Consider the following 20,383-nt stretch of genomic DNA (forward strand, 5'->3'; position numbering starts at 1 on the left):
GTAAAACAAGGCGTTACATGCGGAACTGGCAAGGAATAGTGATTTTGAATAAAACATGTTAAACTGTTTTCACGCATGAACACCAGGGAAATCCTGGCTTCGCATTAATTACAAATCAATATTATGGTTCTTCAAATAGCACTATTAATATTTCATTACTCGAGACATAATTAGCGTTGATATTAACTCCAGTTCATAACCTTTCAGAATCAGCTATGCCTGTGTTATGTTTTCCTCACCATCTATATAGTAGGTCTGTTCTCGTTGTCGGGTTTTGGAAAAGAATATTTTATGAGTTTTTATTTAATATTTATTTAACGGGATTTTCTTATACCACAGTTATCGTATTGAAGGAAATATGTATATTTTCAATGAACTGTGAAAATTCGGTTTCTCACGAACTTGATAATTAGTAAAGTTGCTATACAGTATCGCTTTGAACAAGATGTAGTGAGCTTTGTCTGACGACTAAGGAACAATACACGGCCCGGCATGGCCAGGTGGGATAAGGCGTTCGACTCGTAATCCCAGGGTCGCGGGTTCGAATCCCCGTCGCACCAAACATGCTCGCCCTTTCAGCCGTGGAGGCGTTATAATGTGACGGGCAATCCCACTATTCGTTAGTAAAATAAAATATCCCAAGAGTTGGCGGTGGTTGGTGATGACTAGCTGCCTTCCCTCTAGTCTTACACTGCTAAATTAGGGAGGGCTAGCGCAGATAGCACTCGTGTAACTTTGCGCGAAATTCAAAAACGAACAAGGAACAATACATTGGAAGTAATTAAACAAAATAATTCGTGGTGATTAATTTTTGTAATTTTTTATACCATTATTTAGTTCATTACAGTTGCGAAGCCTGTAAAGCGACTATCAACCTCCCCGCCCTCTATCATGATTTTTAAAGTTACTTTGCTATTTAACAAAATAGGAAGTGTAAAAATTTCATTATGTTTAATATTTACAGTTTAATATTGCTTCTAAAATAAATCGCGACGTTACGAATCTCTGGTTTATTGTAAAATTAATAATCGTTGTAGGCATAAAGTATACAAGCATCATGTTTCAAGCTCAATTTGTATTATAGAATTGCTTCCTTAGTGGCTCAGCACTGAGTCTGAAGGCTTATAATCCTAAAAAGCCGAATTTCAATATCCTTGATTGGAATAGCACAGATAGACCCCTGTGTAGCTTTGTGCTTAACAATAAAACAAATAATCATTATAGAACTACATACAAAGATATAATAATGAGTTTTAACTTTGTTTGTCCCCAGTGGCACAGCGTTATATCTGCGGACTCATATCGCTAGAAACCTGTTTTTGATACCAGAGGGGGGATAGAACACAGATTGTGTAACTTTGTGGTTAATTCCAATTAACCAATAATTTTTTTTCCTAAATTTTGAATATTCCAATATGGAAAAGGAACAACAAATAATAATAATCTGACAGAACCTGGGAGACCGATCCCTAATCACACAACGAAAACCAGTAAACGTTTAATTTTACAGCATTATTGGAAAACATTGAATTAAATAAAAATTCGCTTTGGTACCGAGTTGATATCACTTGTTGGCTACTACACAGCTTTGTTCGTTACTAATGAAAAAGTTGAATTAAATTATAATAATATAATACTCCCTCAATATTCCACTTTGTTTGCTATTGTTTTTACATTTAGGGTTACAGGTTCAAATCCCATTTCAGAAAGTGCTCGTCATTTTAGTTGTAGGGACGTTATTACTTTGCGATTGGTATTCGTGTGTGTGTATGTTTCTTATAGCAAAACCACATTATGCTATCGGCTGAGTCCACCGAGGGAAATAGAACTCTTGATCTTAGCCTTGTAAATCCGTGGACTTACCACTATACTAGCGGGGAGGGGCTGCTATTCGTTTGTTTGTTTGTTTGTTTTGAATTTCGCGCAAAGCTACACGAGGGCTATCTGTGCTAGCCGTCCCTAATTTGGCAGTGTAAGACTAGTGGGAAGGCAGCTAGTCATCATCACCAACTGCTGATTCTTGGGCTACTCTTTTACCAACGAATAGTGGGGTTCGAACCCGCGACCCTCATATTACGAGTCGAGTGCCATAAACACTTAATCAGCTATGTTTGTCTAACTGAGGATCAATATTAAAACGACACTCGCGTACTGAACCCCAGAGAAAACAAGTACTAACTGAGATGTGGATGTTTATATAAGTGGTAATTTGTCTACCCCTGTTCCTACACACCTCTGTCTACAAGCCTTCCTTCTCTTTTCTAAATAGAAAGAAGAAAGTTAGCATGTTTTTGATCAACTGTAAAATACTGATGGTCTTAGAGTTAAAAACGGTACTAGAATATCTTGAGGAACACCATGAACTATACAAAGTAACTAAGCCTGAATTTCTTGACTCTGATTAAGTTGAATCCCCCACTGGTACAGCATTAAGTATACGGATTTACAACGCTAAAATCAAGGGTTTGATTCCCCTCGGTAGACTCAGCAGATAGCCTGGTGTGGCTTTGCTATAAGAAAACACACATGCTTCTGACTAAGTTTAAGAAAAGAGAGAGAGAGACATAAAAGGTTATCATAAAACAAAGAAAAACAACATTTTATTTATTTTGAATTTAATAAAACGTCCTACGTGTTACTGTTTTTTTAACTGACAAAAAAGACGGTTTTAATTTTATTAGTATTCTGATTGCGATATTATGACATTATATCCACAGAATTAATAACTCTATCCAGTACTGAGCACAGGCTAGAGCATGTCATTATTGGTCAATACAACAACAAAGTAACTGAAATCAGAAGATCAAGGTATCACATGACCTACCAATAGAAAATATCGCTGTCCTTTTTTAGATAGGTTCTGCTCTACAACAATCTTTCGCGCAAGTAAACGACCCAGGTCACTAAATAGCGAGGTCGAAGACAATCAATCTACGTCCATCTACCATCATTCTTTTGCTACACACATACATGGCTAGAAACAAGTAAAATTGAGAAAAAAAATAAAATTATAGATAAATCTGGAACACCCATCTTCCTAAATTTAAAAGAAAAAAAGACAAGAAAAAAATAAGTATGCTTTGCATATCACGCGATATTTGTACTGATAGATAAAATATATTTCATCAGTGAAGTCGAAAAAACCACTTATAGAGAAATATATATGCAAAAACGGCTCGTTTGGGTTGAGAAAAATTTAACATAGAAGAGCGAGCAACGTTTCGACCTTCTTCGGTCATCGTCAGGTTCACAAAGAAAGAGGTAACTGACCGGAAGCTGACCACATGTTTGGAAGGGGTTGTGTAACTGAGTGTCGGAATATTTCAACTTATTAGAATGTAGCATGGATACATGATTTAGTGATAGCCAGTAATTAATATTCAAATAAAGTGCATGCAACTTTTGAAAAACCTTATAGACGTTGGAAACGTTCCACTTACACGTATGTAACCATGCTAATATTTTCTTATAACTTTTAATAAGCCTTTTGTGATGTCTACTAATGTATTATAGTACAAACTAATGAAGACGTTTTAGGCTGGAACAAATGTAATGGTTTAAGATCAGTAAAACATTATTCTTCCATTCATCTTCATGGCCTAGCGCGTTAAGGCGTGCGCTTCTTAATCTGAGGGTCGCGGGTTTGCCCCCGACTCGCGTCAAAAATTCTCGCCCTCCCAACCGTGGGGCGTTATAATGTTACGGTCAATCCCACTATTCGTTGGTAAAAGAGTAGCCCAAGAGTTGGCGGTGGGTGGTGATAACTAGCTGCCTTCCCTCTGGTCTTACACTGCTAAATTAGGGACGGCTAGCGCAGATAGCCCTCGAGTAGCTTTGTGCGAAATTCCAAAAAAAAAACCATTCATCTTGAGTAACTGTTTTTTTTCAATAATGAGACCCTGGATATTAAAAAATGTATGAACTACTCCAGTTTCGTTCACTTCAAAGGAACGGATTCCACCTTTTCCATTCATGTCAAAATCCGACTACTCCCCTCAAGCTCAAAATTAGCAAACAGACAATACTTATAAGCTCGGTATTGAGATACTGACCTTTGAATTTCTTGTAAGCTGTTCCTTTATTTAGTACAGAGAAACTAAGAACATGCAACATCAACATTAGTGTGTTTGTTTGTTTGTTTGTTTTGTTGATATGCGCAAAACAAGACAATGAGACGTCTGTGCTGCACATACCACAGTTATCGAAATCTGTATTTTGCGTTAAGAACCTTTAAATTTACCCCTGGACTACTGGGGGTTTCAGATTCGTAAACTGACCATTCTAATTTATCTCAAGAGAAAATTTCGTTTTACTACATTCAACAATGAAGATCCAAATTTAACATTAGTAAACTGACTGTTCTCACTTAGCTCAATAAGAAACTATTCCGTTTTATCACATTCAACAATGAGGATCCAAATTTAACATTAGTAAACTGACTGTTCTCACTTAGCTCAATAAGAAACTATTCCGTTTTACTACATTCAACAATGAGGATCCAAATTTAACATTAGTAAACTGACTGTTCTCACTTAGCTCAATAAGAAACTATTCCGTTTTATCACATTCAACAATGAGGATCCAAATTTAACACTAGTAAACTGACTGTTCTCACTTAGCTCAATAAGAAACTATTCCGTTTTACTACATTCAACAATGAGGATCCAAATTTAACATTAGTAAACTGACTGTTCTCACTTAGCTCAATAAGAAACTATTCCGTTTTACTACATTCAACAATGAGGATCCAAATTTAACACTAGTAAACTGACTGTTCTCACTTAGCTCAATAAGAAACTATTCCGTTTTACTACATTCAACAATGAGGATCCAAATTTAACACTAGTAAACTGACTGTTCTCACTTAGCTCAATAAGAAACTATTCCGTTTTACTACATTCAACAATGAAGATCCAAATTTAACATTAGTAAACTGACTGTTCTCACTTAGCTCAATAAGAAACTATTCCGTTTTATCACATTCAACAATGAGGATCCAAATTTAACACTAGTAAACTGATTGTTCTCACTTAGCTCAATAAGAAACTATTCCGTTTTATCACATTCAACAATGAGGATCCAAATTTAACACTAGTAAACTGACTGTTCTCACTTAGCTCAATAAGAAACTATTCCGTTTTACTACATTCAACAATGAGGATCCAAATTTAACATTAGTAAACTGACTGTTCTCACTTAGCTCAATAAGAAACTATTCCGTTTTACTACATTCAACAATGAGGATCCAAATTTAACACTAGTAAACTGACTGTTCTCACTTAGCTCAATAAGAAACTATTCCGTTTTACTACATTCAACAATGAGGATCCAAATTTAACACTAGTAAACTGATTGTTCTCACTTAGCTCAATAAGAAACTATTCCGTTTTATCACATTCAACAATGAGGATCCAAATTTAACACTAGTAAACTGACTGTTCTCACTTAGCTCAATAAGAAACTATTCCGTTTTACTACATTCAACAATGAGGATCCAAATTTAACACTAGTAAACTGATTGTTCTCACTTAGCTCAATAAGAAACTATTCCGTTTTATCACATTCAACAATGAGGATCCAAATTTAACATTAGTAAACTGACTGTTCTCACTTAGCTCAATAAGAAACTATTCCGTTTTACTACATTCAACAATGAGGATCCAAATTTAACATTAGTAAACTGACTGTTCTCACTTAGCTCAATAAGAAACTATTCCGTTTTATCACATTCAACAATGAGGATCCAAATTTAACATTAGTAAACTTCAGATTCTAATTTAATCCAATAAAAAACATCTAAACATTATTGTTTCAACAATGGAAAACTTAACATTATTCAACTAACTATTCCTATTTAATTTAATAAACATCTAATCATTATTTTCCATTCACCAATGAGAAACTAAATTCAACATTAATCAACTCACCATTCATGTTTTGTTTAAAACGAAATTAACCATTATTATTGTTCATTCAACAATGAGAAAATAATTGTATTAAAATCATTATTAACGAAATCACTATTCCTTTTTAACTCAATAAGAAACTAACCTTTATTATCACGTTCAACAGAAAATGACGGCTCGTGATTGTTTCAACATATACGAATGTTGTGGTTTATTTCACTAACATGAACACGTGAGTGGCATTATCACTAACAAGGAATGCTATTAATCTTACAAATCAGAAACCCAGGCTGTGATGACGAAGAATAAAATTAATGTAACGTTTGAACACTTTCAGATACTGAAGTTACGTCATTCACGAAGCATCATCTGAATCTGATAAACTGTTGTCGAAGTCTTCAAGTTACTATCGACTTTATTCGTACTCACATTCTGCACGCGACAATCTAGTCTGAAACTATTGAAATTAAAACCTACATACGTTGAAATACACTATATATATATATATATACGTGAGAATCTAGTCTGATACTGATGAGGTTAAAAACGACAACAAGACGATAATGAACAAGTAAGAGGCTACCGAGGTTAAAGGTAAAAATATTTATTTAAGACTCTTTTCTAAAATTATTGAAGTTAAAAGTTATGATAGTTATATAAATGTGAGAGTCTTGTCTGGAATTACTGAAGTTACGTAGATCCAGATGTTGATGGTATAACGTATTGGAAATAACCATAGAAACAGTGACAAAGTGCAGATAGTATGAGGTTATTTTGCATTTATTCTATTAAAACGAATTACCCAAAAGTACAGTGATTGGCTGTTATCCAGTCTATCAGAGAATGGCACACGCCCACATAATGTCTATGAAAGTACAGACACTCGTAGACCGTCACAAAAGTCTCGTGGCTTTGAGGACAGAAATCCTTCGTGGAAAGCGAGTAGAAATCAGTGTTTGTTGGTAAAAACTACTCTGTGAGACATATTTAAACAAAATTCCAGGTTTTAGTAAGACCTTTATGGAAACTGTAGAGGATATATTAAAGTAATACTATTGATAACAAAACTGGTTAAAGCAGGAAGTACAGGTATGGATGCTGCCTCCAGAACAGTAAAATACATACTAGCACTTAGCACTCTCAGCGTGGATGTCCAGAAAATCATTGTTTTGGAAAAATAACTGTACCAGAAGACTGAACCATGTATCAGACTTCAAACAGTGGAATGGCCAAGGCTGGAAGAGGGCTCTATTTCAAGATGAATCCAATTTCTTGTTGCTTGGCAACAGCAAACAATGCACAAAGAAGTGAGCGATCTTACTATCTTCGTAAATCGAACATGCTGGAAAACCAACAAAACTATGGGATGCATCTCGGCCAGTGGTGTTGGAGATCTACTAAACATCTGGAACACCTACATTTCTGACAGTTGCAAACAAAGTCTTGTCCAGTATGTCGTTCCATCTGGAACACGACTTGATGGGCAAGGAGTCATCTTCCAGCAAAATATGAGTTCCATATTACACCATATTTAATGAAACAGTACTCTTTCATCTATTGTTTGGCCTACACTAGATCCCGTGACGAATATTAAAAAAGCTATAGAGGTTTAGATGGAAATTTATAGAACCAATCATCAACCTAACATTATGGTCTAATTGTGAGGGATATCATGGAAATGTTGAAACAATGTCACACGATTATAAATTGTTTGAATTATGGTAGCATACAAAGAAAGAAAATTACTCTGTTTACACAATTTACTCATTTATCTTATAGTTTCTGTAATAATGAATTGTATTAATGATTTAATAATTTAATTGGAGTTACACATTGGTTGTGGCTATTGCATGTGTATTACCTATGTGTTTACATAATTATTTCTAATGCTGTATAATGTACTAGTGGATATTTTGATAATTTTAAGTGTCTTATTTACGTCAAACGATACAAGTTAAATTTCATATTAAAGAATTGATATAATACCAAATGCCCTATTATGTTATTTGTAAAGCCAGACATTTAATACTCCGATTCAAGCCCGCATTCTTCGAACATCTAAAGCAGCTATTCTGTAGAGAAATTCACCTGCTTGACTGTGGTTTTTAGCTTCTCAGGGTATGATATTTTGTTGACTAATGAGAAAGTCGTTTTCATTTGACAATTTACTTGATCGAGAGGTTAAAAAAAAACTGTAGCTAAATAAAGTGAATACACTCATGGTTTCCGTTTCTTGAAATTAAAATTTGATTTTTTTTTCTAGCTACAATTCCTAAGTGTGCCGGATGTAATCAGCCAATAGTAGATCGTTTTATTCTAAAAGTGCTCGACAGGCCATGGCATGCCAACTGCCTCAAGTGCGCCGAATGCCAGGTACAGCTCAACGACAAATGCTTCTCGAGAAATGGTGAAGTTTTCTGTAAGGAAGATTTCTTCAAGTAAGTAGACATATTAGAAGTGAAGGCTGCGCCCTTCCTCGTCGTATTTAGTAATTAGTTAATATTTAATAAAATAAATTGAGAAAAAAAAATTATTTAGTAATTAGTTAATATTTAATAAAATAAATTGAGTTAATATTTAAAAAAAAAATTATTTAGTAATTAGTTAATATTTAATAAAATAAATTGAGAAAAAAAATTTACTGTTTGGCCCAGATGTCTCAAAGAGAAGGTATGTGTTAGGCTTAGCGTGTTAAAAGATTTTAATTGAACGAGGGATTAGGTGCTAGTTGTCCTCTGGGTAGAGCCCTAGAATGCGTTGCTGGCGAGTCGAGTTCGAATCCCTGAGATACCACAATATATCGCTTTAACGTGTGAGTGCATTAAAAGAATTACGGGTCAATTCTCTATCATCATATATGGCAGGTCTTGCTGACCGATTGCATTCCCTATGGTCAGTAGCTCGAAATTAGTGACGACGGCAGAATGTTGTTGTCAGCTTGCCGTAAATAGCATTTGAACGAGGGACACAGACACATCTATTATACCACATGTACCTCCGCAGGGTGTCCAAAAATGTTCTGTTTCAAGAGCAATTAGAAACAAAATTTAGCGTAACAAACATTTTTATTTCTTGCTTTTGAAGTGCATATGCGATACTGTGTTGTAGCTTACAGAGTGCATAATTCTTCTCGTGATTCATAGCACGCTCACGCTTTAATGACGTCACGACAATACATACTGAAACTTTAAGCGCCCCTTATTTGACGTCATTTTAGTGTCTACTGGCTGACTGACAAACAACATACTACTGTAGTGTAAGTGGTTAAAACAGGTGGCCTTCGACCCCATTTGGGGGTAGCAAACTTAAATGTCCCATCTGAGGTTTTTCACCACCAGTTCAATATTCTGTTGTTTTTTAATTATTAAATCTCACCTAAACAACTATCTCAGTCGTTCGCAAAAAGCCTTATTATTTACATCACTGCAGTGCTTATTACCAGATGTTTATGTTATACTTAAATATAACTTATGACAGCATGTAATTATTTCACTATAGTTTGTGTATTTTTCGTTACTGCTAAAAAAATGTTTATTTTTAAATGGTGGTTACGTAGTTGAGAGCATTTTACTTCAACTGGAATTATATAATAATTTTGACGCAGACTATATTCTTATTATACTAAGTGGTTTTATTAAATCATATGCAAACACTTCCGATAACAAACGTGTTAAATGAAGAAATATTTCGTTTAATTTAACAATAATTCTACCTTCGGATATTTTAATAATGTTACTTATACGCCTGTTACTAACACCTTCCCCTGGCGTCACTCTATGTAATCATTGTCGCTTAATTTCATAAATGAAATTTTGGGACCATATTTGAATAAACCAATAAAATCTTTATCTGTTCTTTCCAACTAATTTTAAAGTTAGTATCGAGTAACAATCTGCACTTATTTTAGGGATAAAGAAACTTAAATTTGTTCGTTCTTCTGATGTCATATATATCCTAAATACACATAAAGTTCGTAGCGCCCTCTCTTACCATCTTTGGGAACTGACTAGCATTGTGTTCACATTAAAAAATTTCATCAGTAAATTTTACTCCACCCTTCATGAAAACAATCTTGGTTACTTCAAGAATCTCAGTTTAAAACCAATTCTTATTGAAACAAGTAGTTATTATTCCATACCGTCCCAAATAACCATCTAAGTTTCAATTCTATATTGGCTGGAAAACTTTTTTACTGTTTTCATATCAGTCTAAGTCAATCCACTATTAGTTTCAATACTGACCAATCAGATAAATTTGCAGTTCTAGCTGGATTTATTTCAGGAGATTCGGAACTAAATGTGCCGGATGCGAACAAGGGATTCCTCCAACCCAGGTTGTCAGAAGAGCCCAGGACAATGTTTATCACCTCTATTGCTTCTCGTGTACCCTCTGCAAACGTCAGCTCAACACTGGTGACGAGTTCTACTTGATGGAAGACAACAAGCTTGTGTGCAAAATCGACTACGAAACTGCAAAGGCACGCGGTAACGTGTTCTTTTAATTATCACTATGGCAATATTTCGTACCATTTCTTCCTTGTTCACACGATATACGTACGTCCTTTCAATTCTAGGCCTACTTCATCTGATTTCAGACAGAGAGATCAGACAGTCACTTCATACTTGTAAAATGAGGTACGAACTTTGTCTTTAATTGTACTTATCGGTATTTTAACATTTTTTTATTTAGTAGCTAACCGCAAACTATGCAATATACCACTGTTGTGTGCTAATTTTGCGGGTATAAAAAAGCAATTTTTAAGATCAAAATCTTACAGGCTTACAACGGAACTATCAGGCAGTATATTCGTAAGACTTTCTGTAGAGTTCTGTGCCTGTATAAAATTGTCCCGTTGTCGTTTCTGTTAGTGTCACATTCAAAATGGCGTACAATTTTTGTTTTCCAATGAAAGACCGTAGAATTACAGACCCTCTTAGAGTAATGATTGTTTGTTTAAAGTTAAACACAAAACTACACAATAGGTTGTCAGTGCTATGCCTACCACGGATATAGAAACCCAATTTTTAGTGTTATAAGCCTTACCATTGTGTCACCGAAGGTGAGGTTGTGATTAAAACCTCAACATCCTTGTTAAGGACCCGGTTCACACTATACCAATACACAGTGCTTTTGTTTATAGCATTGGCAGAACAAGACGAAATTTTAACCTGTATACTTCAGTTGAAATATGAAGGTTTCGGAATCAGTTTGGGAGTCGTTTGTGTTTCTTTAACATTTCACTGGAAGAACTGTCCTTCGAAAAAAGGTTTTGTTTATATTCTAAAATGCCCCTTCAGTGACACATCAGTACATCTGCTGACTTATAAAACTAGAACCCGGATTTCAATATCCATTGCGAGCACAACACGGATGGCCCACTCTGTAGCTTTGTACTTACTTAAAAAGAGACAAACAAAGTTCTTCTAAACAAATCAATAAATTTCTTTTGGAAGTAATATGTGAAAAAAAGTTCATGAGCAATTTGATAATTGTTTTGTTTGTAATTCCGCGCAAAGCTACACGAAAGCTATCTGCGCTAGCCGTAGCTAATTTAGCAGCGTAAGACTAGAGGGAAGGCAGCTAGTCATCACTACGCACAGCCAACTCTTGATCTACTCTTTTACCAACGAATAGTGGGATTGACGGACACACTATAACGCCCCTTACAGCTGAAAGGGCAAGAATGTTTGGTGTTACGGGGATACGAGGGATCGCCCTAACCACATGGCCATGCTGAGCTTTATTTGATAATATGAGTTTTAATCTAAGTGGTGTCCAATGTACAGTGACGAGACCTTATGTTCAAATCATAGATGTTTACGTATAGTTTTAAACATTAGATAAAAATATTTTTTCAGATAAAATTATGCAGTTGGTTTAAATATTACACATAATATGACATTATAAATCTAAAACATATAAAGATATTTATATCTTAAACCAGTTTTAGAGAGCCATCACTGAATGATTCCAGAAGCTTATAACTTTTTAATAATATCAAAACACGTGAAAACTGGAATATATTATATAACTATTAGAATGTTTAAATAACGACCAATAATTAGTACATATATTTCTTGTCTTGGGCCCGGCATTGCCAAGCGTGTTAAGGCGTGCGACTCGTAATCTGAGGGTCGCGGGTTCGCATCCCCTTCGCGCCAAACGTGCTCGCCCTTTCAGCCGTGGGGGCGTTATAATGTTACGGTCAATCCCACTATTCGTTGGTAAAAGAGTAGCCCAAGAGTTGGTGGTGGATGGTGATGACTAGCTGCCTTCTCTCTAATCTTACACTGCTAAATTAGGGACGGCTAGCACAGATAGCCCTCGAGTAGCTTTGTGCGAAATTCCAAAAACAAACAAACAAATCACTGCTTTCTACGATTGCCACTATTCGATTTGAGTAGCCCACAAATTGACGTCGGTCGGTGTTGGTTACCTGTCTCTCACAAAGTTTAAGCCCGGCATGACCAGGTGGTTAAGACGTTCGACTCGTAATCTGAAGGTCGCGAGTTCGAATCCCCGTCACACCAAACAAGCACGGCCTTTCATCCGTGGGGGCGTTATAATGTAACGATTAATCCCACTATTCGTTGGTAAAAGAGTAGCCCAAGAGTTGACTGTGGGTAGTGATGACTACCTGCCTTCCCTCTAGTCTTACACTGCTAAATTAGGGACGGTCAGCGCAGATAGCTCTCGTGTAGCTTTGTGCGAAATTCAGAAAACAATTTACCATAATGGTTATTACAGATCTTTGTACAAAAGCTTCACAAACAATGTCGAACCTTCTTTCTGTTCTGAAACTTCCTCGATATCTTATCAAGGGTTCACTATGAGCGAGTTCATTTCGAGTTAAGGTAGATACAATTCATTGAACAGGGAGCTAGCCAGCTCAACGTTCTATGGTTTTCACTTATCACACGTCGAGATTTCGCAACAGTCGAAATGTATAAACGTTCTTGGTCAAATAACTGAAGTTCCCAATTAATAAGCGTTAATCACATTAATAGCTTCCAAGGTTATAGTATACTGGCTGTAGCAAACCAATAATATATACTGTCTCTTTTATGCATCGCGTTGTTTGCATTTATAGGCGTGAGGAGAGTTTCTTGAAATTTCAGGCTTCACAACAATATGGAAAATACACAATTGTTTACATGCACACGTGTATTGTTGATTCTTAGACTCGAGAATCTTTTACAACTTTAGTGAATAGGTGGGAATATCACAATACAGATTTAACAGTATCAATTATATACATTTCCAAATATAAACTTAAACAAATATGAGTATTAACACATGTATTTAACAATAAATCTGTGATACACTAAAAATTAATCATAATATTTGATCACCGAAAAAGACATCCTCTATTTCATTTGTAAATGAATAACTTCAAAACCGAAGAACAATTATGATATTTTGTTTATTCTTTTATATAAAAAAATCATAAAGTAATGATTTGGTAATGAACTTTTTATCCCAAGAATTTTGTAAAATTGTCTCTTTATATTCAAGCTGGTTCACTGTTCTTTAGTACTCACAATGAATACTGAGTTTTGTTTGAATTTATCACTTAGTTTTTATTACTAAATTTAAATACCCGAAGAATTAAAAAAAAAACATTTTTTGCCGGTTGTTGTAGAGCAGATGGAACAAGTAAACGCCCGAGAACCACCATTTCGGCCAAGCAGCTGGAAATGTTAAAAACGGCCTACAACAACAGCCCCAAACCAGCCCGTCACGTGCGAGAACAGTTAAGTCAGGACACAGGGCTTGACATGAGAGTGGTTCAAGTGTGGTTCCAAAATCGGAGAGCCAAAGAGAAACGACTCAAAAAAGATGCTGGGAAGAGCCGTTGGGGGGAGTATTTCCGGAACGGAAGTGGAAATCTCAAGCAGAGTCTCTCAATAGTTTCGACTCCAAGTACAGCGTCCCCTGGATCTCCTGAAAACGTGGAAGAAAACAGAAGAGACAGGGAAAACGATTCTAAAACAGATTTGGACAAAGACTCCCTATACAGAGGTATATTTTGATCTGTTATATTAATTCAAAAACAATATTTTCCTACAAGTCATGATTTAGTGTTTAAGCCACTTAAAGATACTCTATTCCTGTTTGTTACGAAAACACTTATCACTAGGATACTCAAAAACAACTGACATAAAGGCTATTTTAATATACTTAAGTAAGTCATTCTTAAATAGAAAATGAAGGTACTTCTTGAGGAAGAAAAACTGTTAGATAATGTTCCCCTTCCTTCTTTCATTGTCTCCAAAATCTTGGTTGGTTTTATTAGATTCTAACTGCAGACCCTACTTTGGGGAAGCAATAACGGAACCATTTAAGAGTGTGTGTTTTCTTATTATAGCTATTTGCTGAGCAAAGCCACATTGGGCTATTTGCTGAGCCCACCGAGGGAAATCGAACCCCTTATTTTAGCGTTGTAAATCTGTGGACTTACAGCTGTACTAGCGGGGGATGAATCATTTAAGAACTTGGTCTTTAAAATTAAAAGCCAAAAGTCTATTTTAAAATACCCTGCTCTGTTTCATAATGTTTATTATTTCCTTCTCATGTAATATCCTAAAACAAAATAGCCAGTGTACAATTAACTTTTATAGCAAGATTAATTAGACATCAGTTTCTCGCTATAACTGGATATACATTGCTGAGTAAACAATGTACATTATCGTATGCGTATAAAGCTCAAATATGTCGTTTTCCCTGTTTAAGAACATGTAGCAGCTGCAACTTTAACTGACACCAAACTTGAATTTTTTAACAAAAGGCTTGTACAACTTTATAACAGCGCCTTTACTTTCTGAAAAGATATTTAGTTTTAGCATCCGTGTAATTTGATCAAATTATTGAATCCGATGATTTATTTTATTTATTTTACGAGGGACCTGGAAAGGTGGTTTAATATATTTCCATAATAACTGGCTTCGCACGCTATATTTCGTTTCGCTCTTTGCATACAGCGTTTCAAGAACCCCTGCAACTGACATTCTTTAATCAAGTAAGGCATGGGTGAATATCGTGGCAACTTTTGATTTCTCTCGAATTTACAAAAATCTTATTAAGGTTTCGGTGAAGACGTTTGTTTGCATGGTGGCCATTAAGTTCATTACCTATTCTCTCAGGCATACAGGGAAGTATCGTGTTTTCAATCCTTATTGTATTGCGATTAAAAATTCCATTAACAGTTCCTGTTGCCAATAAGTACCCTATTTGAACACATGCATGCACACAGGTTTAATAAACACGTTTGAAAACTATGGTTCAACTTAATTAACTATATATTATGCATTATCCTATGCATATGTAAGTGTTTTAAGAGTTATAATAACTTTCACGCATTTAAATTCCGGTAGAGGTCAGTGAGCACAACATTTCTGGTATTACGGCAAGAACAAAGCAAATGGCTGATTCACAAATAATCAAGCGCATGGCTCCAAGTTAGTTACATCTATAAATATTTCAAAGATTTCACGTGCAGACATGCTTCAAATAGCTGACTACTTTCGTTTTAAAGTCTTCTTCCATACTGTATCATGTAACTCGAAGGATTCATGTCAGTACCAAATTACTTCAGAAAAACAAAAGCATATTATTCACGATGTACAAGAAGAAAAACAGAAATGACAAAAGTTGTAAATTCATCGGCTTACTTTATTTGAATCACACACCTTCTAGTTATAGATATAGTAATGTAATTAGTACTCTTTCACTGATGTTTCAATACTGTGCCAGAACATGATACCTTATAGTGTCTCTGATGAGTAAGCGATAAGTTCACGAACTTTCAATGTTAAAATCTGGGTTTTGACTCACCTAATGTATAGCTTTGCATTAAAGACCAATAACACACTTACGTACTTTTAATTAACATATCCTATAACTGATGTACTGCATTCAACCCCCCCACCCAACGATAATTATTTCATTCTATATCACACAATAGCGCAATTACAATATTAATTTCACATTTCACTATATATTACTCTCCTAACATTTCTTATAAAATGCTTCTAAAGCCAGAGAGTGTCAATCTGTTTGTTAACTTAACTGTAATGAGCGTGTCAAGTTTCAAAAGTGCCATTTGGAGAGCGAGTGAGAAATCATATCGCGTTCGCGTGGTTCCTTAATATTAAATATATTTCAATGGAGTTTGAATTGCAAGTATAATATTTGGTAACTAAGATAATTTAAGTCATTGACATCACCATATGACGGTAAAAACTAACACAGTTTTTTGATAAGGTCCTGTGTAACCGAAGGTAAAGTAGTGTATAATGTATAAATTTATTAGTGAGTTTACTTTTCAAAAAGTGACTGAATTTATTTTTATATAAAACATAATTCATTTTATTCATGCTATGTAAGATCGTTATATAGTTATTTGTTGTTTCTTTTGCAGAAGAGCTAGAATTGAGACCGACAGAGTCTTTTGGACCTACACTGGGCAGTTCACTACTTGTTGACCAAGAACGTTCCCTTGGCCCATCTCCAGCCTTAGGCCCGAATGGACTTTTGTATCCAGGGGGCCAACCTTTTCCTGGTCCAGGCACACCACCTTATATTTCGAGTAGTCATAGCCCCACCACATCTATTCCTCTACCTTATCACCATCCAGGAACTTTTGGTTATGGAGGAGAGGGGCTAGGAATACTCTCTGGTCCAAGGCCACACCCCATTGTCGAGGGACAAAACGGACATATTCCGCCAATATTACCACCTACCAGAATGGTGTGTTCTTCTGACCTCAATGGACATACCTATCAAGAATTCCCACCAAGCCCAGCGTCCTGGCTGGATGAAATGGAAGGAGGTGGAGCTGGTATTTCTTCCTCTCAACAATATTGACATTTCTAACACAATTTGTGAATGACATTTAACGGAAAAATGGCTTAACGCCAATCTTGGACAGCAGCTGGTGATTAAGTCTTACCCACTTCATTTTTCTTCGAAAGATTTAAGGTGTAAATATTGCTCCCAAATCCAGTTTGTTCTAAACTCGAAACAAGCATTAGTGATTTTATCCAGGACTTCATTTCAAAAAACAAAACAAAAACGATATGTATTTCAAATTTATAGGAAGCAGAATTGCCCTGACACTCTTCACAACGCGTGTTAGAGTGAAATTAGACACTTTTGAATTTATCCTTTGATGTCATTATTTATAATGACCACTCCCTACGATTATCAAGGAATAAAATATCATTGGTCTTTTATGTATATCCAAAAATGAGCTGAAGAATTTAAAAATTTATAGTAATTAATTTCACTGTCATTTTGTCCGTGTAATAGATGTATTTCCCGCTATAAGTTCCTTATATAAAGTGGATAGTGTTAAGCCTAACTCGGAAATCAAGCAGTCTTAGATGTAATTTCGACATCAATTTGTTTAGTGACTTTCAACTTTAGTAAGATCTATATATTAAATACATAAATTCTAGTCATCTATATATATATATACTTGTCGTAGTATTCCAGCAATGTATCTTAGTTTTAAAACTACAAATTATTAGTTTACAACTTAGCTGCTCTCACTTGCTCCTCATTGCTTGCGTCGCTTACTCTCGCGTTTTAAAAGAACGTCTAAAATGCAGTAATTTCAAAAAATCTCTGTGTAAGAGTGTCAACGTTCACGATTAAAAATAAATAAATAAACAATATTTCGTTGCATTAAATTACGGCTACATTTCTGCGTCAAATTTATGAGTTTTATGTTTGGGAAAAATATCTATTATTATTGTTAGATTTTGCAATGTATATTTACATTTCTGACGTATGGCCTAGCGCGTTAAGGCGTGCGCTTCGTAATCTGAGGGTCGCGGGTTCGCGCCCGAGTTGCGCCAAACATGCTCGCCCTCCCAACCGTGGGGGCGTTATAATGTTACGGTCAATCCCACTTTTCGTTGGTAAAAGAGTAGCCCAAGAGTTGGCGGTGGGTGGTGATGACTAGCTGCCTTCCCTCTAGTCTTACACTGTTAAATTAGGGACGGCTAGCACAGATAGCCCTCGAGTTACTTTGTGCGAAATTCCAAAACAAACAAACACTTCTTACGTATATTTTATTTTTAAGTGAAAATTTGAGACGAATACTTGTGCAAGTTTCATTATAAACATATATCTAACAAGTACACAAAATATTTCTCAGCTCGGTTTGGAAACTATTTGAGGGTATTGTTATTATTTTAAAATTTGTAAAATTTTTAGTTATTCAGCTTTTAAAAAGATAAAAAATAGCATAAAGAAATATTTTAGACCATAAATGGGATCTGATTTGGTCTAATAGAGTTCAGCATTGTAGGTCCGATAGTCCAAATTCACTTTATGTTACCACAAAATAGAGCTCCCCGCTAAAGGGCCGTGGACACGTTGCAAGTGTGACGGTTTAAACCAAATATTCAATTGGTTTAATAATTGGCGGTGGGTGCTGTTGGCTTGCTGCCTTGCCTCTTGATTGTCAGTTCAAATTTATGAACAGCTAGCACAGATATCCCATGCATTTCTAATATTGCTAAGTTATATAACTTTGCGTAAGTATTTGAAACAAACAAAGGATCACGTTACATTCATAACAAATTTTAAGAGTTACACCCATTTTACTTAACGGTTACGAGCCTTTTCGTTATACTCAAATTGTTTATATAATACGTGTGTGTTTCAGTGTTGTTGTCGTTAATCCTCCTCATGAAAAATAGCACAACACTTATACACAGAAAGTGTCTACGTGTGTCTGCATGCATGTGTGTGTGTATATATATGTACACAAGTATTCAATATTCAAAATGTTTTTTACAAAGTTGTCGTCTTCATCAATAGTCTCGTCTGTACTAACACAGCATAGCATACTCGAGACGTTTGGATCAGTTTTCGTTTTTTTGTTTTTGTTGTTGTTTTTGTAAATAACTAAAGAAGGTAACTTATTTGATTACTTATTCTGTATATCTAATTCAAAGTAAAATACCTTTATCAATCAAATTTCACACACAGCACAGCGTTTAATGATGCTTAGGAATTACCATCCATATAAATCATTCTACACACTTAACAGTAATGCTCAAATTTTAATTTGTTACGCTTTGATATTACAAAAAATCAGTAAAAAAAAGAATGTAAGTTGGAAAGTAAATAAAATGTATATCCTAAACTTTATTGTTATAAAAAATCTTTTAATTGTGTAACAGAGATCATTAATTCTACTGTACAATTTACTTATTTAGTTTGCAAAATATTATTTCTAAGAATTCATAATAATTTTCGAATAGAAATTAGGCTTAACATCGTTATATTTCAGTTTTTTAAATCAAATTTCGAACCTTATATAATACAGATTTATCTGGTCAAGTCAAAGGCATAAATAACTGTTCTTAATATTACTTTTTAATATCAGCTAATTATCAAAAGTTACGGATTTAATTCATTTAAAATCCAGTTAAAATAAAAATTGAATTATATTTACTGACGTAACTTCTTTTAAAACCAGAAGAAATACGCTGGCTTTAACAGTGGAGCTTAAAGATAGAAATTTATATAATACCAGTATAAGAGTTTTACTTAATTCTACCAATAGGTAAAACGTAAGAAAATGAATAATTCACCTATATCTTGCTATTTTCTCAGTAAAGTCTCTTTCGACAACTAAAATGTTCTTATCAGTTCGCTAGATGTGAGTTTTAAAAGATAAATAAACAAACGCACTTATTAAAAAGAATTAAAGCTTTCATGATATAGAGCCAAAATGAATCTCATCTTAATGTTTAAAAAAAAAACGTACTTGTTGAAGTTCAACAAATAAAAACATATTTCCAGGCTTTCTTTGTTTTAGCCCCTCCTCCCAGTGGCACAGCACTATGTCTGTTGGCTCAAACTGCCATAAACCGGGTTTTGATACCTGTAGTGGGCAGAGCACAGAGAGCCCATTGTTTAGATTTGTTTTTAATTCCAAACTTTTAATCAGTCTTTTTTTAGCAATGTTTATATTACTTGATGACAGATTTTTTATCTTACTATCTTTTCGTATTATGGTATAAGTATTCATTACAAAAAAAACAATATCCAAATACACCCACAAATGTTCCCTTTGACTTACTAGCATTTATAAACCATAGTTTGTGCTTTAAAATGATTCAAGAAACGATTTTAGACTAGTGGTATTTAAGTCATATTATTTTAGATAAATTCGTTAATACAAAATTATACTAATTATATTCGTTAAGTTTTATTTTATTGAATATATTACATATTATACAATAAACAGAAACTGATATGGTTAATATTTATTCTCTAATTTGCATTATTACAAAAACAGAAACTGATATGGTTAATATTTATTTTCTAATTTGCATTATTACAAAAACAGAAACAACAATAATATGAAATGTGATCTCCTCTGCTCCAAATGTGTTACACCATGTTCCATTTAACGATTTTTTTATGATCTGCAAAATTACTGGTAACGTAATTCT

General features: G+C 34.7%; 1 protein-coding gene across 2 annotated transcripts in view; it reads left to right on the forward strand.

The window, feature by feature from the left end:
* Positions 1 to 19,172, forward strand: part of LOC143228871 (LIM/homeobox protein Lhx3-like) — a 70,281-nt gene extending 51,109 nt beyond the window's left edge. The window contains exons 2-5 of one of the 2 annotated variants that reach the window (XM_076460287.1): positions 8,170 to 8,344; positions 10,188 to 10,390; positions 13,554 to 13,928; positions 16,327 to 19,170. In XM_076460287.1, coding sequence (XP_076316402.1) covers positions 8,170 to 8,344; positions 10,188 to 10,390; positions 13,554 to 13,928; positions 16,327 to 16,772 — 1,199 coding nt within the window. In that variant the 3' untranslated portion in view covers positions 16,773 to 19,170. Of the gene's footprint in view, positions 1 to 8,169; positions 8,345 to 10,187; positions 10,391 to 13,553; positions 13,929 to 16,326 lie in introns of both variants that reach the window. The other variant, XM_076460286.1, reaches the window with a different exon arrangement.
* Positions 19,173 to 20,383: the final 1,211 nt, after the last annotated feature.

Source organism: Tachypleus tridentatus, chromosome 10 (genome assembly GCF_004210375.1).
Source record: "Tachypleus tridentatus isolate NWPU-2018 chromosome 10, ASM421037v1, whole genome shotgun sequence".
NCBI classification, from domain to species: Eukaryota; Metazoa; Arthropoda; class Merostomata; order Xiphosura; family Limulidae; genus Tachypleus; species Tachypleus tridentatus.